The sequence below is a fragment of the Olea europaea genome, chromosome 15, assembly GCF_002742605.1.
Source record: "Olea europaea var. sylvestris chromosome 15, O_europaea_v1, whole genome shotgun sequence".
Taxonomy (NCBI): domain Eukaryota; kingdom Viridiplantae; phylum Streptophyta; class Magnoliopsida; order Lamiales; family Oleaceae; genus Olea; species Olea europaea.
Window position 1 is genome coordinate 29035970 of NC_036251.1, and position 16598 is coordinate 29052567.

Below are 16598 nucleotides of genomic sequence, written 5' to 3' on the forward strand. Positions count from 1 at the left end.
TATATATATATATGTGTGTGTGTGTGTGTGTGTGTGTGTGTGTGTGTTATTTCTTGTGAATGGTATTAGATTAATATTAAAAGTTATATTTGACCATTGATATTTAAGCATGTAAAGTTAATATGTGAAAGTGATTCTACACAACGAGATTATTGTATTGGTTATATAGTTCACAAAATTTTTCAATTGAGACCTACATAACATGCAAAATTGTAACATATATATTATGTAATTGTATTTATGTGACATGTGAACTTGTGACTTGGCAGCATGTACGATGTTAAAATAAAATACAGCAATTGAGACCTCAATAGTTTGTGCATGACATCGGGATCCAACTGATTTGATTCTTAAGAACATGAGTTTCCTTTGTCATTGATAAGAGTGAACATTGTGATGTTCTTCCTCTCTCACGTTTATAATGAAGAATGTCATTGTAGTATTTTTGCTCTCTCACAATGACGGTTACTAAGGAAAAATTTCTCTTGACAAATAATATTGAAACGGCAAGAATCTAATTTTGTATAATCTGAATTTCAATAATTAGAACACGCACACACATATTACTGCAATTAACATGATTGTGTACATTATTTCAAAAAAACAAAAAAAAATCCTGATTTGTAAATAAAAATGATATATTATCTTTTCTATAATGGAAATTTAAAAGTATGGTTTCTCTAATTTTCTCTATTTTGATGTTGTCATCTATTATTTCTTAATTTTCCATACACTTCTTTCCAAATAAATTTAAATAACAATGTACACATTGCAGAAGTCAAACCGTGTTTAGTTGGGATTAAAATCAGATTTTTAATAGATTTTCGTAAAATTTGTATTTAAAAAGTTATGAATTCCATAAGATATATTATTAAAATCTGTCATTTGATTTTTTATTATTCCTCAGTATACACTTAATAAAAGAGAATTGTTGAAGAGGCTCCTATAATTTTAACCATACAATTTATATGATTAATAAGTACTATCCATTTATTTACTATTCATTTCAATTATCTTATAGTTTCATCAACCTATAATAAAACTCAAACAAATTAGCATAAATAACAATGCATTTGGTTTGTTATTTTGAAGTAAATTTTCAATTTTCAATTTTCGAAAACACTCAAAACATATTTAATATGTTATTTTCAAAAAAGCAATTTTGAAAACAAGAAAAAGTTTATGACACAAAACTCAAAATAAGAAAAATGAGCTTAAAAATTTTTCAAATTAAAATAATTAATAAAATTACAGTAAACTTATCCAAATACAAATACCCCACTCCCTCTCCCTCTCCCTCTCCCTCTCACTCTCTTCTCATGCTCCTCCAAAATGTCATAAAATTATTTCTAAAGTTATAAAACTAAACGTGTTTTCTAATTTTTTTTTTTTTTTTAAGAAAAAGGACAAATCAAATACTTTTTCGTAACCTTAAAATAATCCCTCAAAATAGAAAATTGAAAATGAATTCAAAATCGAAAACAGAAATGTAAACCAAAAGCACCCTAAATTTCTACATTTTTTAGATTTTAGTTTTAATTGATTTTTAGCAAATTAATACTCCGAGGGTTTTATTTGAGATATCAATAAACAGTTGGTGAATAAAAAAGATCACGAGGGCTTTGTTCAAATAATTGCGTTTACTATGTTAATATTTTACATGGAAATCAAAGTCACCACAACAATAAAAAATTGGATTCGTTATATTAATTAAATATTAAATGTTGGAACTCATTAGCCCATAGTTAATGCAGCGGAAAAAACCACATGTACTGGAAAAAGGTCCCACAGAAGTTTTTCACATGCTGCGTTGACGACATTTGATTGGATCTGTCTTTTTCTTTTTTTTTATTTTTATCATGTAAAATGGAAAATCGCTAAATGTATATATCTGGAAAAAAATTCGTGAAGTAAAATATGTACACTTAGCATTATTCGTTTGATGACTACCTTACTCAAAATCACAACACAACTCTGAGGCGTATAATTAATATTCAGTCGATCAAAGATTTCATTCTAGCAAGAATAGAAAGAAGAATTAAAGAAACAATTGAAAGAAATGAAACGGAATTTAGATTTGGCAGATCGAGAAAGAAAGCTACAAATACTACGATTCATCACCATGAATAAAGAAGAAAATTTCTAAAATCACTTCAAAATTACACATGCCTTTCGAACCTGGGGCGGATTTAAGGTCTGTGCCCAGGCCGGCGAAGCCAAATTCATTTCCTTTTTTACTTACAACTTTTTCATGGGAAAAATAGATAAGTCAATCCTTAACTATACGCCAATTCAATTTTAAGAGAAAATATTTAAAAATTCAAAACTCGAGTGGTGATTAATAAATATTGTATATAAAATAAATTTTAATAACTATACATCTCAAAATAATGCTCTCAGTTGCCACTTTCCGAAAAAACAAATGATAACAAATCTGGAAGCACCAGAGGCCTTTCTGGAGCAAATAACCATCATCAAAATCTGATGGTTTGAAATCATCAGAATATTGAAGTCAAAAATTGAAAGTTATCATAAGATTGAACAAAAATAGAATCTACAGAGAATTCGTCTCATTGGAATCCTATTAATAGAAATTCATTGGACGATTGAGGTAAAAATTGAAAGTTGTCAACACTGTCTATCCGAAGATTAAGCAAAGAGAGAATCTATAGAGAATTTGTCGGAGCAAATAACTTCGATTCTCACCATCGAAATCTGGTTAACTAAAACTCATCGAAAAATTGAGGTCCCAAACTGAAAGTTGTCGACATTGAACATAAGAAGATCGAAGAAGGAAAGACTCTATAGAGAACTCACAGGAGCAAAATAACTTCGATTCTCATCGCCGAAATCAAGTTAATCGAATTTATGACCAGTTAGGAGAACTAAGGTCGGACAAATCAACGGCATGTGCTAGTTCTCTTAAATTTGTGACTTTTAACCTATGTACTATGACATGTTACAATGGTCTTTGACTAGCTTTATTGGATCTACGACCTATGGACATTGTTCTATTACCTATGCAATACGACTTGTGAACTAACATGTAACCAATAACATATAAACTCACATGTGAACTTGAATATGTGGCATATTATCAGTGCATAAAGACATGTGATATATGATCCATTAGACCAATTAATTTTGGTCTACGACCCATTAATATTGATTTGTGATATATATAACATGTGACTTGTGGAATGTGACCTGCAAATATGATCTATAACCAATTCTGTTTGATCTATGACCAATTCTGTTTAATTTGTGACTTGAGAATATTTATCTGTGATCTATGCAGAATGACTTGTACCTAATACATGTGATCCGTGACTATCACTACCACCGACACCACCACAAAATATCAACAAAGCATTTGACAAATACTCTATGAACATATGACCATTGCCACCGCCATTACCATCACAACCAATCACAAGATCACCACAAAAACCATTACAAACTGTCACAAACACCATAAATCATTCAGTTCAACAAATATGAGAAGGTGAGAGTGGCAACCCAAAAACCTCCACCGTCGGTTACAACACCGTAGAAGCAACAAGCGAGGTTATGATCCCTCCACATAAGTTAGGCAAATGCAATGTTGAAGAAGTTCATATAGTCACTGCACGTGGCAATCTGTGACCAACTCAATTGAAACATACAATATCCCAGTATAGAATAATTGTGGAGATGATGCAAATAATGCAGTTTTGGTCAAGAGTTCGAATCCCGAATGCCAATCAACATCGACACATCACACTTCAACTTTGCACGCAGAGGAACCACGGCAACACAACGATGAGCCTCTCTGCGTGGCTGCAACATTGCGCAGAGCTGCGAGGTTGATGAATTTGTTTCACTCATGAATTTTGCACAAGTTTAGCTTGATTAAATGCTAGATCTTGTAAGTATAGAACGTTTTTGATGTGTTTGTTAGTGTTGTTTTGAAGATTAGGAGAGGCGATGCGAAAATAGGTATTAAAGTAGACAAAAAGGCCAAAAACATGAAATTGGGGTAGAAAGATAGCTCTTAGGCGCTGCATTCATAGCGCCTAGGTGCTACAAAACTGAAAAAAAGATAAAATTTGAACCCGAGAGGCAGCGCCTAGGCGCTGCAATCATGACGCGGTGCCTAGGCGCTGTCTCGTAGCGCTTAGACGTTGTGACTGAGTGTCTAGGGTGCCTTTTTTTGGGCTGTTTTAAAATCCATAAAAATCCTACTTCTGCACAAAACAGAGGGGCATCTATAAATACATCTTTCTCATACTTTTGAGGGGTTCTTGAGACATTAGAGACAAGACAACAAAAAAGGAGATTCAAAAGAGAAATTCAAGAAGATTAACACCAAGCAATTGAAGATTAGAAGCATTCATTGGAAGGGGAATGAGATCTTGGTACAAGAATTCTACTTTTTCTTCTACATCTTTATTACAAATCCGGTGATGTATTCTAAGACAATTTTCTATTTTTCTTCTTGCATTATGAGTAGCTAAATTCATTGTTAGGGGGAATAATGTAACCAATTAGGATCCTTTACATTCTCTTATTAAGATTCTTAATTTTTAATTTTTCCATGTGTTGATTTTGTTATGAGTTGAATGCATTAAATTATCTGACCAATAATTTGATGATTTTTGTGAATTCTTTACAAATAGAGATATGAGTTTAGGATTTATACCATGTAGTAAAATCTAGTACATTGGTATAACGATTAGAGATACTTATACCATTTATTGCGGTCATAATTGAATTCCTAGGACATAGAACTCGTTTAACTAAGTTGAATTTGTATAGAGATATGAAATTTAATTAGTTGAATAGGCTCAATGAGAACTCGAGAGGGGTAAATTGAATACAATAGGAGAATTCAACCTAGCACTACATTAGAATTGAGTTTTAATTTGAGATGTAAATGTGATCAATTGGTGAAGTTATTCTGCCCTAACATCAATTCATTATTTTATTCTCCAACCAATCGTGTGAACATACAATTATTTTCTAAAATTTAGATTAAAACTCAGATTTTACAACTTTTAATTTGTTTTAGTCAAATAGTAGTTAAAGAAAAATTGAATTAAGTGCTAGAAAATAGTCCTTGTGGGATCGACAATCCGGACTCTTAGGTCCACTATTATTTGTTACGGGTCGTACACTTGCGAAACAAAATTTTATAACAAGTTTTTGGCGCCGTTGCCGGGAACTATTTCTTCTAGTCTTAATTAATTTTTATTTTAACTGTTATTTGATTTATTTATTTTTATTTTATTTACAGAAAATTGTGTTCGTTGTATGTTTCGTGCCAAAGGCGAACATCTTGAACCGTTTGATTCGGAGATAGAACGTACCTTCAGACGAAGACACAAAGAACACAAACAAAAAAAGCAACATCAAATGGCCGACAATCAACAAATCCCTATACCTATTCAGCCGATTGGACAAATGGCCGCAAGAGTGGTGGCACCACCGGAACAGTAGCATCAACAAGGGGAAATAAATGAAGGTGATTTGTCAGTATCAATGTTCCTGACACCTATAGCAGCACCCATGCGCTCCAGTATCGTGTATCCAGATTTTGGGGTGAATAACTTTCAGATCAGGCCAGATTGGATTAACTTGATGAGCAACACCCTGCAATTCTACGGGCTACCTCATGAGAATCCAAACACGCATATCTCTAGATTTCTCAGAAACTGTCAGAACTTTCATGCTCCGGGGGTCAATGAAGATGCTATTAAACTACGACTATTCTCATTTACATTGAGAGATTCTGCATTGGAGTGGTTAGATGCCGAGCCTCATGCCAGCATTATTACATGGAAAGAACTAACCAGGAAGTTCTGTAATAAATTTTTCCCACCGGCGAGAGTAGCTAAAATCAGATTGAAAATTCAAACTTTTCAACAGAAAGGGGGAGAAAGCTATCATGAAGCATGGAGTAGGTTTAATGAGATGATGAGAAAATGCCCAAACCATGGAATTACTATAGGTAATCAAGTGCAATACTTCTACACTGGACTTACACCACTGTCAAAATCTCAAGTTGATGCCTCAGCTGGAGGATCAATTATAGGAAAATCTGTGTAGCAAACCATGGAACTGTTTGAGTTGATTGCCACTACACATTCAATGTTCTTATCGGAAAGAGTGGTGTCACCGAAGACAGGAGGAATGTATGAATTAGACAGCACAGCATTTACCAATGCACAGATAGCAGCTTTAACAAAACAGGTAGAGTTACTTGTAAAATTGTAAACACATGGAGCAAATGCAATAATGGCCAGTTCATCATGTGAGAATTGTGGGAGAAATCACGCTACAAAGAGCTGCATGATGCTCACTTCTTCATAGGAACAAGTAAACTTTATTCAAAATAGCTCCCGTAATTTCAAATCATATGGTAACAATTTCCAGCAAGAAAGAAGACCAAGTTTGGGAAAAATGTTTCAACAATATGTGCAGAAGACGGACAATGTGTTCCAACAAATTGACACGAACTTTCAAAATCAGCAAGCATCCATCAAGAAACTGGAGACACAAATTGGTCAGATAGCACAACAACTTGCAGAACGTCCACAAAGGACAATGTCAGGCAATACAATGATAAATTCTAAGGAATAGTTGATGGCAATTAAAGTAGTGGAGAACAATCCACCCAGGGCCCCCGTAAAAGTTAAAGAATATGTACACCCACTTCCGTTTCCCCAAAGACTTTGAAAGAAGTCGATGGAGCAAAATATTCATGTCATAAATACAAAGAGTGATGTATAATCGCCAGGGATCACTACAGAGAGACCCAAAAGAAAAGATGACCAAAAAGTGATTGATGAAGCTACAAGGGTAGAAAAATCTGCACCAAACGCAACTGAAAATGGAGAAAGTGCAGAAACATCAGCTGCCAAAGCACCAAGTCTAGACAAAGCTTACATGCCTCCCATTTTCTTTCCTCAAAAGCTCAAGAAGAACAAACAAGACACAAACTATGAAAAATTCCTCGATGTTCTCAAGAAGCTCCAGATCAATATTCCGTTCATTATGCAATACTACAAATTCCTAGCTATACAAAATTTTTGAAAGAGATGTTGACAAAGAAAAGAAAGCTTCCGAAGTTTGAAACTGTGGCATTAACTGAGGAAAGTAGTGCAAGAGTTCAGAGAAAATTGCCTCCTAAATTGAAGGATCCATGGAGTTTTACTTTATCAATTTCAATTGGAAATTCCTATTCAATTAATGCATTGTGTGACACTGGTGCTAGTATCAATCTAATGTCGTATTCTGCTTACAGGAAATTGGTACTAGATGAAGTCAACTCAATATCAATAACGCTACAACTAGCTGATAGAAAAATCGCAAGGTCACGTGGCAAAGTTGAGGATGTACTCGTAAAAGTAGGAAATTTAATATTTCCTGTGGATTTCATTGTATTGGACATATCAGAAGATCGAGACATTCCAATTATATTGGGTCAGCCATTCTTAGCAACGGGACGAACCCTTATTGACATGGAGAATGGAGAACTAATCTTGAGGGTGGAGGACAAGTAGGAGATATTCAATAATCACATCCAATATGAGAAACCTCCCAATAAAAATGATTGCTGTAGAATTGATGAAGAAGGGCCACCTGATCAAGGAAGCTGTCAGAACAAAAAAACCAAATTTTGGAGAACTTCTTGGTAGAGATAAGAATGGACAAATCAAAATCTAGGGCGTAAAAAAATATTGCATCAACAAAAATTACACAAAGTGCAATGATAGAATAATTTGGTTTGAGCCACCATGATAAATCAGCGGCATAAGTCAAGCTAATGACTTAAAAGAAGCGCTTCTTGGGAGGTAACCCAAGCTTTTATTTTATTTTATTTATTTTGTTTTCAAAGTTCTAGGATAGTTTAATCTATAGTTTATTTTTGGAATCATCACCCATACCCCTTCTACCTATAGGTCTTGGAGTAATTAAGTTGGTTATTAGATGTTTGAGCTAAGTAATCCTTGTTTCATGAGTTTAATTTTTCAAATTTAATTTTCAGGAACATGACATCGCGGAACACTCAAACCAACATGGACATGGAGAAAATGAGACAAATTTCAAGTTTGGGGGAGAATGTAGAAGAAGAGTCGATCAAATGCAACACCAAGACACCACGACATCATAGGCAATACTGACATTTCAGGGAAGTCCTCCTCCTTTTCCTTTAAATTTCTCATTGAGGACAATGTCTCAGTTAAGTTTGGGGGAGTGATATCATTTGCTTACGTTGTTGAGTTTCTCGAATGCTAATGTATGATTTGCTTGTTTTATGTGTTTGTGTTTTTATTCAAAAATAAAATAAAATTCATACTCTGTATGCTTGTGTGAGTTGGATAGTCTTGTCGGCTATGATGAATATATCTGAGAGCATGTATTAGTTTATGAATAGTGGATGAATCATATGTTTTAATTGGACTTTCTGCTTATCCATATGAAGCGATATAACATTTATGCACGAGTATTAAGTTGAGCGTCGTACAAGAACATTAGGGTTCATGCACATAGGCTAAAGAGATGACTTAGGTGTGTAATCCGTTAACCCATGAATGTTAATACCCCTTAACCGTTTACATTATAATTTGGGGCATTCTAACCGATGAAAGAAATGATTTAAGATTGTGGTGATTCCGTGCATGTGAAAAAGATTATAAGGGGTGTATTTAATTTTCCAATATAAGCTTGGTGATGACCGAATGCTAAAAATCTAACTCCTATAAATCTCGCTTCTGTTTACAAGAAAAAAAGCATTGCACGTATTCAGCTAAGTCTCACACCTGCACCTTTTTTACTCGAGTTATTAAGTTCGTAGAGGTCTCTTGAAACCTGGTACCCTTTGTTATACAAAAAACTGGAGAGTTATCGACCTACCACTCGCTATAGGGGTCAAGAAGTGAAAAAAAGAGTGAGGTAAATAAATAAATGGATGAATAAAACAAACTGATCGTAGGGGCCTAGATAACTAGTGGGTTTGAATCACTAAGTATAAACTAGATTGTTGAAACACTCAGAAATTGGGAGAATCATTACATGAATGAATTGTTGACGTTGCCGGTTGAACTAAACCAAATTAGAGTGGTGTAAGGAAATCTTAAGCACAACGAAATTTTAGAATTACACATGGAGAGAGAATGAAAGAATCAAGTTTGGGGGTGTGTGAATCTTACGAGCGAAGAAAGGAAATAATTGACCATTAAGGGTTGGGAAATGAACCAACTTGTGAATGTGCAGCGCTACGCTTGATCCTCCACACACGCACACCCGCTTCGCATTGTATGAGTGGAAGTTTGGTTCTTGCATTGTGATTTTGACACCATTCATAAATGTAATATAACATTATCAATGCTGAGCCAAAACGACAAGCCGTCTAACTGAATATTTGTGTGTATCGTCCTTGGATGATTTTATTGTTTGGTTTGTTTGTTTGCTCAAGGACTAGCAAACGGTTAAGTTTGGGGGTATTTGATGAATTTGTTTCACTAATGAATTTCGCACAAGTTTAGTTTGATTAAATGCTAGATCTTGTGAGAATAGAATGTTTTTGATGTGTTTGTTAGTGTTGTTTTGAAGATTCGGAGAGGCGATGCGAAAAGAGGTATTAAAGTAGACAAAGAGGCTAAAAACATGGAATTGGGGCAGAAAGACAGCGCTTAGGCGCTGCATTCATAGCGCCTAGGCGCTGCGAAACTAAAAAAAGATAAAATTTGAACCCGAGAGGCAGCGCCTAGGCACTATGATTAAACTGACGCGATGCCTAGGCGCTGTCTCGTAGCACTTAGGCGCTGCGATTGAGTGTCTAGGGCGTATTTTTTTGGGTCGTTTTAAAATTCATGAAAACCTTACTTTTACACAAAACGGAGGGATATCTATAAATACATCTTTCTCATACTTTTGAGGGGTTCTTGGGACATGAGAGACAAGACAACAAAAAGAGAGATTCAAAAGAGAAATTCAAGAAGATTAACACCAAGCAATTGAAGATTAGAAGCATTCATTGGAAGGGGAATGAGATCTTGGTGCAAGAATTCTACTTTTTCTTCTACATCTTTATTACAAATCCGATGATGTATTCTAAGACAATTTTCTATTTTTCTTCTTGCATTATGAGTAACTAAATTCATTGTTAGGAGGAATAATTAACTAATTGGGATTCTTTACATTCTCTTATTAAGATTCTTAGTTTTTAATTTTTCCATGTGTTGATTTTGCTATGAGTTGAATGCATTAAATTATCTAAACAATAATTTGATGATTTTTGTGAATTCTTTACAAATGGAGATATGAGTTTAGGATTTAGACCATGTAGTAAAATTCAGTACATTGGTATAACGATTAGAGATACTTAATATCATTTATTGCAGTCATAATTGAATTCCTAGGACATAAAACTCGTTTAACTAAGTTGAATTTGCATAGAGATGTGAAATTTAATTAGTTGAATAGGCTCAATGAGAACTCGACAGGGGTAAATTGAATACAATAGGAGAATTCGACCGAGCACTACATTAAAATTGAGTTTTAATCTTTAACTATTATTAGTCAAATAATAGTTAAAGAAAAATTAAATTAAGTGCTAGAAAATAGTTCTTGTGGGATCGACAATCTGAACTCTTAGATCCACTATTACTTGTTACGGGTCGTATACTTGTGAAACAAAATTTTACAACAGAGGTACATCACCTTTGGGTATAGTGCTGCTTCGCACAATGTCCTGTGTTGTGTTACTGGATGTGACATATTCGCGGTAAGATATAGAAGAGTGAAGGAAAATGATGGAGAGAAGAAAATGAAAAATGATTTAGGTTTTGGTATGGATGGGCGTATAGATTAATTTAAATTTATAATATTATTAACAATATTAATAGTTGAATTATCACCTGACTTATGTATAAGTAAATTTCAAATTTGATTTTTTAAATACAATTTTTAAAATTATGCCTTTTTTATAATGTAAAAATATATGTGATTTTCTTTATATAGTTATTGATCCAACATAAAAGATTTTTTAGTCGAGATCATTGTCCCAAGGAATTGCTTATTCTAATTTAATTGAGTTACGCTACAGTGATAAGCTTAGAGGCAGGGTTAAAAATAGGAGGACGAGAAGTGCAATATCATTTGACGATTAGGAAAAAAGCCCACACAATCAAAGCCCCTATTTGAGTAGCATTATTGAATTGAATTATGCAATGATGACTGGAGTCATGTGTTCGCTCCGCCTTTCACATCATTGTCCCAAGAAATTGCTCATTCTAAGTAAATTGAGTTTTGCTACTGTGATAGGTTCAGAGATAGGATTAAAAACAAGGGGATGTGTAGTGCAATATCACTGGACAATTAGAAAAAAAACCCATGCGGTCAAAACCCCTGTTTGAGTAGCATTATTGAATTGAATTATGCAATGATGACTTTTAGTGGAGTCATGTGTTCGCTCCGCCTTTCACATCATTGTCCCAAGAAATTGCTTATTCTAATTAAATTGAGTTTTGCTACAGTGATGGGTTCAGAGATGGAATTAAAAAAGGGGATGTGTAGTGCAATATCATTGGACAATTAGGGAAAAAAACCCATGCAGTCGAAACCCCTGTTTGAGTAGCATTATTGAATTGACTTATGCAATGGTGACTTTTAGTGGAGTCATGCCTTCGCTCCGCCTTTCACATAATTGTCCAAGAAATTGCTGATTCCAATTGAATTATGCAACGGTGGACTACTGCTACTGTCAATCTTCCCATGTTAAAATGCCTCGGGTTTTCTTTCTTCGTACTTCCATTCAAAATTTTAGTAATATATATAGAGAGAAATAATTTAATGGACATTGATGATATGTGTACAATCCATTGATGGATAGAAAATTTAATTCAAATCTTGAGATGTTAGATATTTATATAATAAATATAATATGTGAAAAAAATAACTAATTTAGATAAAGTTTTCAATTGGTGGAAATGTGGAATATGTGTAGGAGGTTGGGGGTTCGGGTCACATTCCACGCAATAGTTAAAAAGTCTTTGATTGGACCTTGGGGGTTCGGATTACATCCCATGCAATAATTAATCATTTTCAAAATTATCTAATTAGTCAAATTGGCCAGTATAATATGACCGCTTTTCAACAATCCATTATTAACAACCATTATCCATGAGCCATTAAAATGTTGCAAATATTTATGGATGATAATGGAGGCAGATATATCTATTCTGCCTATATAAACACACATCTGATTTTGGAAAAATCACATCATAATGAAATGAAATCATCATTTTCATATTCTACAATTCTTCATACTCGATTTGCATAAACTTGATCGTTTATCCTAGGAGTGATTGTTCATAGATGACGCAGCAGTTAACAGCGGACAATTTCATTTTAAAAAATCGTATTGTCACGAGACTCAATGAATGAATAAGTTTTATTTTCTACATTTTACTGTTCTACAAGTTTGTATAAGTTACTGCAACTAGTAATGTTTCCGACATGAGATTCAAAATAAATTTATCAGTAAATGCATTGATGTCATGTAATACGTATGTTTGTGTTATGTGATAAATTTCATGTAGAAAAAATATAAAATAAATAATCAATATATAAGCAAATAAATTGACGTCACCATGTCCCCAAATTTCAACATCAATAAGAAAATATCCAAACCGATCAAAAATTCTTGGAATATGCCGTATCCTATTTCATAATTTAACCTAAAGAAGGAAAAGAAATGGAAAAAAACAAAAAAAATCTTTGCCGAAATGTTCAAAAAGTCCAGGATTTTGAAAACAGAACGATATTAACTAATCTCTTATTTGATTGGACAAAAGAAGCAGTGCTTTATTTAAAAAAAGGTTGAACCCCAACCTTAAGGGTCTCCCACCGCCTCTGTCTTGGAGTATTGTGAGGGAGGTAAATCGCAGGTTATATCTCCAAGGATATAGGGTGGAAGGATGTTTATATACTTGCACTTATCCAAGAGCCAAATCCATATTTCAGGATTCGAACTTTTGGCGCGACAATCTCAAACAAAGCAGTGCTTTGTTTATCTTCCACCAACGTAACTGCTAAGGGTAAAAAATTGTAACCCACATTGCTAGTTAGTGGCCATGCGAGGCAAACACTAAGCCCCCTTTGGTAAAAATTATAATTTTAATTTTAAGTTAAAGTTTAATTTTACGTTAAAGTCAACAATTTATTTTAACTATATATTTTATAGAAATCATAACTTTACAACTATATATTTCACCAACTTTTATCAAAAATTTGTTAAAAATCTAATTTTAATCCCACCGAATAAGGACTAAATGTTATATGTCGATGACTAACACTTGCTTGGTAATTTCAGATTAAATTAAGAGGAATTCGGTGGAATAAAAGTGTATTATTGTTGGAATAATGGTAAATAACGTGAAATTTTTCATTAAATAGTGTTTGGTTATGTATTCCAGAGAAAAACTTAGCTCGAACTTTCTTGTTGGGCTTTACTTTATTATATAGGCTTTAAAACATGGGCTCACTGTCCTTTGACTTTTTCAAGTTACGGTGTCTATCTCGAGTTACGAGTTATAGCCCTACTTAAATGAATTTCATTGGGAAACCCTTCTTGCACAGGGGTTGTGGGGTCCACTCCCTTGTGAGACACCCTGTGCACAGGGGTCTGTGCATATAGCACATCCCGAATTTCATTAGTTGAGAATTCCGAACAGGTTGAACAATCATTACAACTAGGTCGTAGCTTGTGATCTAAGTCATCATTGTTTGCAACGTAGATAATCGTGCTTGTGCTAATGTCAATGGTGACACCTTCATGCCTCTAATTGGTTGTAACTACCGTTGATATTAGTGTGGAACATCCCTCCGACTTATTCATGATAATATTTTTAGTTGACGCCGACTTTAACTATTGTGACGGGATAAGGCCTGTGATTTGACCTCACCTCAAATGCATAGATTTTCAGTGATTAAGCTTCCTCAATTACTTTAGAGTGAGTCTACACTTTATTCGACGTGGCCTCTTAAGGTCGGACACCGACAATGGTTCCCAAGTTCTGAATTCCATCTTCAAACCTTAAATTTTAGTGTCGAGTCCGAAGCTGCTGCTTCAGAACTTGGTGGGAGACAACTCTTTGTTAGGATTGGTTCCTAAATGACGCGTAGCAGAGAATCAACCACTTATCAATCCACTTCCTTTGAAGCTTTGTCAAAACAACGGCATTTTTAATCCCGTTAATTTGGGGGCTTGTCAAGATTATAGTAGGCTTCGTTTGACAACCATTATAACGAGAAATTTGGGTAAAATGTATTTTAAAATAGTAATTTTAGGAGGGCGTTTGATTAAAAATGAAGAAAATTTCTTTTATTTACGTGTATTATTATTTTATTGAATAATGTATATTTAAAAATTTTTAAAAAAAATTGTATCAAAATTTTAAAGGGAATCAAATAAGAGCTAAATTACTCGAGAAAATTTCTCCTTAGATTAGTTGAGAAAAGAAGAATAGACTAGTCTAATTTAAACCTTGATTGAAGCAAATTTGAAAAATGGGTATTTGTTCATACTTTTCAATGTTATTGTGCAAACGTTTTCAACTTTCATTTTTTGACACTTTTGTCCTTACCTTCATCTTTTTATTGCAAAAATCATCATTTTTAACAAATTTCTCGTGTAAAATAACAAATATTCCACCTATTTAAATAAAAAAAACAAAAAAGAAAAAAAAGGTTAAGGAATAAATTGCAATCATATTCTCAAACTTTTAAAAGAATTAAAAATTAGTATAAATAAATTATTAAAAGTGTAATTAGCACAAAACGTCCCCACCTTTCATTATTATTGTGCAGAACGTCCATACGTTTCATTTTTTTACATTTCCACCCTTATTTTTATATTTTACTGAAAAATAATTATTTTCATCAATTTTTTCAACTAAAAGCTGTAAAATGACAAATATACTATCCTCTTTAAATAAACAAAAATAAAGGAAAGAAAGATAAATAACAAATTATAACTATACTTCCAAAATTTTCAAAAAAAGTACAAATATATTTCAAATAAATAATTAAAAAATGCAATTTAAAGGGAATCAAACAAGAAATTCTCCTTAGATTAGTTGAGAAAAGAAGCATAGACTAGTCTAATTTGAACCTTGATTGAAGTAAATTTGAAAATTATGAAAATCATCAATCGATACAAATGTAAGTGATCAACAAAAGGATAATAATCTTGTCCTGCGAAACTTTTCTCTCGAGACTTCAATCAATCAATCACCACAGTAATTCATGAAGTCAACAATTTTCTTCATCAACAAGACAGCATTTTCCGACGTTGGATTAAACAAATGAAAAACGTGACCTTCTTCTTCAATATCTAAAATTTCAATTTCACCCTTCCAATTGATCTTCTTCACTGTCTCATAGTAATGCAAACCCCTTCCTCTCAAAAAATCCTTCGCTGCAGTGCAAACCAGCACTTTATTGCACCCTAATTTCAACAATGAGTCCAAATCCGCAGCCGGGTTCAGTCTCGGGTCAGTCAACCCGATCGTTTCCGGGCAAATGAAGCTCCAAAGTTTGTCAGGTTCATCGTTGCCAAAGAATGGATGAACCAAAATTAAACCGTCAATTTTGATACCCGAACAGGATTCGCCTAGGCCGGCTCGAATTGCCATGTTATGAGCAATATTGGCTCCGGCGCTGTCGCCGGCGAGGAAAACCCGATCAAAATTCGCGAATTCATTCAACCATGGATCTAGGCCTTGTCCGCTGACATGCAATTCCACCCACTTAATTGCCTCCCAACAATCATCATAACACGCCGGAATAGCATGTTCCGGCGCTAACCTATATTCAATGGACATGGCAATAGCCTTAGCTTCAGCTACTAGAGTATTGAGATAGTTATGGTATGTGGGGGAAAAAGCGGATTCGATCGAAAATCCGCCTCCGTGAATATAGATAAAGAGTGGCAGCTTTCGATTGGGAGTTGCATTTTTTGGGAGGAATAACCGCGCTGAAATGGGTTTTTCCGGCGAAATTACAACGTCTTTGGATTCTACGTCGGTTGTTGGATCGTGCGATGGCGGCACAAAATGGGTCACTGAGTACCTTTCGATTTTGCCATTTTTGTGGATTCGGAAGATAAGTGGAAAATCGTGAATTAGATCGGTTACGTTTGGATCCATAAACCAAAAGATAGCGATTTAGGAGTTGGATTGTAGGACGGTACTAAGGTGGTGAGGTTATTTTATAATGAAAATGGATGTCGTTTGTGACGTTGGGCGGCAGAATTGGCGGTGACAGTATAATTTGCGGTGGGACACTTGCTTTGAGTCTACGTTAAGCTTTGGATTTTTCCCTTTTTTTTAAAAAAATAAATAAATTAATTGAATGATTTACTTTATTTTACAGGCTGGTTGTTAAAATTCGTAAATCTATTAAAAAGAATTATTTTAAAATAATTAAAGATACTACTTGACCAAAAACTTTCATCCCGAATGTAATTATGGGAGAGTTTGGGAGATATTTTTATGTAAAAATATATTTTTAAATAGTAAATTGATGAGAAATGTGTAGTTACAAAATAA

At 33.9% G+C, this 16598-nt stretch overlaps 1 protein-coding gene across 1 annotated transcript; it reads right to left on the minus strand.

The window, feature by feature from the left end:
- Window positions 1-8640: 8640 nt before the first annotated feature.
- On the minus strand, window positions 8641-16196 carry LOC111411518 (2-hydroxyisoflavanone dehydratase-like). Its single transcript, XM_023042042.1, has 2 exons — window positions 15401-16196; window positions 8641-8756 (listed from the first exon to the last, which is right to left on the minus strand). Exons 1-2 carry the CDS (start codon window positions 16194-16196, stop codon window positions 8641-8643), a joined length of 912 nt encoding a protein of 303 aa, XP_022897810.1.
- Between the last annotated feature and the right edge of the window lie 402 nt (window positions 16197-16598).

Bases quoted from the DNA above. Each gene is read 5' to 3' on its own strand.
- LOC111411518 (XM_023042042.1), bottom strand. From the start codon at position 16,196: ATGGATCCAAACGTAACCGATCTAATTCACGATTTTCCACTTATCTTC. The intron at 8,757-15,400 runs GTGAAATTGAAA...TCTTGTAAACAG, and splicing joins GAAGAAGATCAATTGGAAGG to AAGCGAGATTTATAGGAGTT.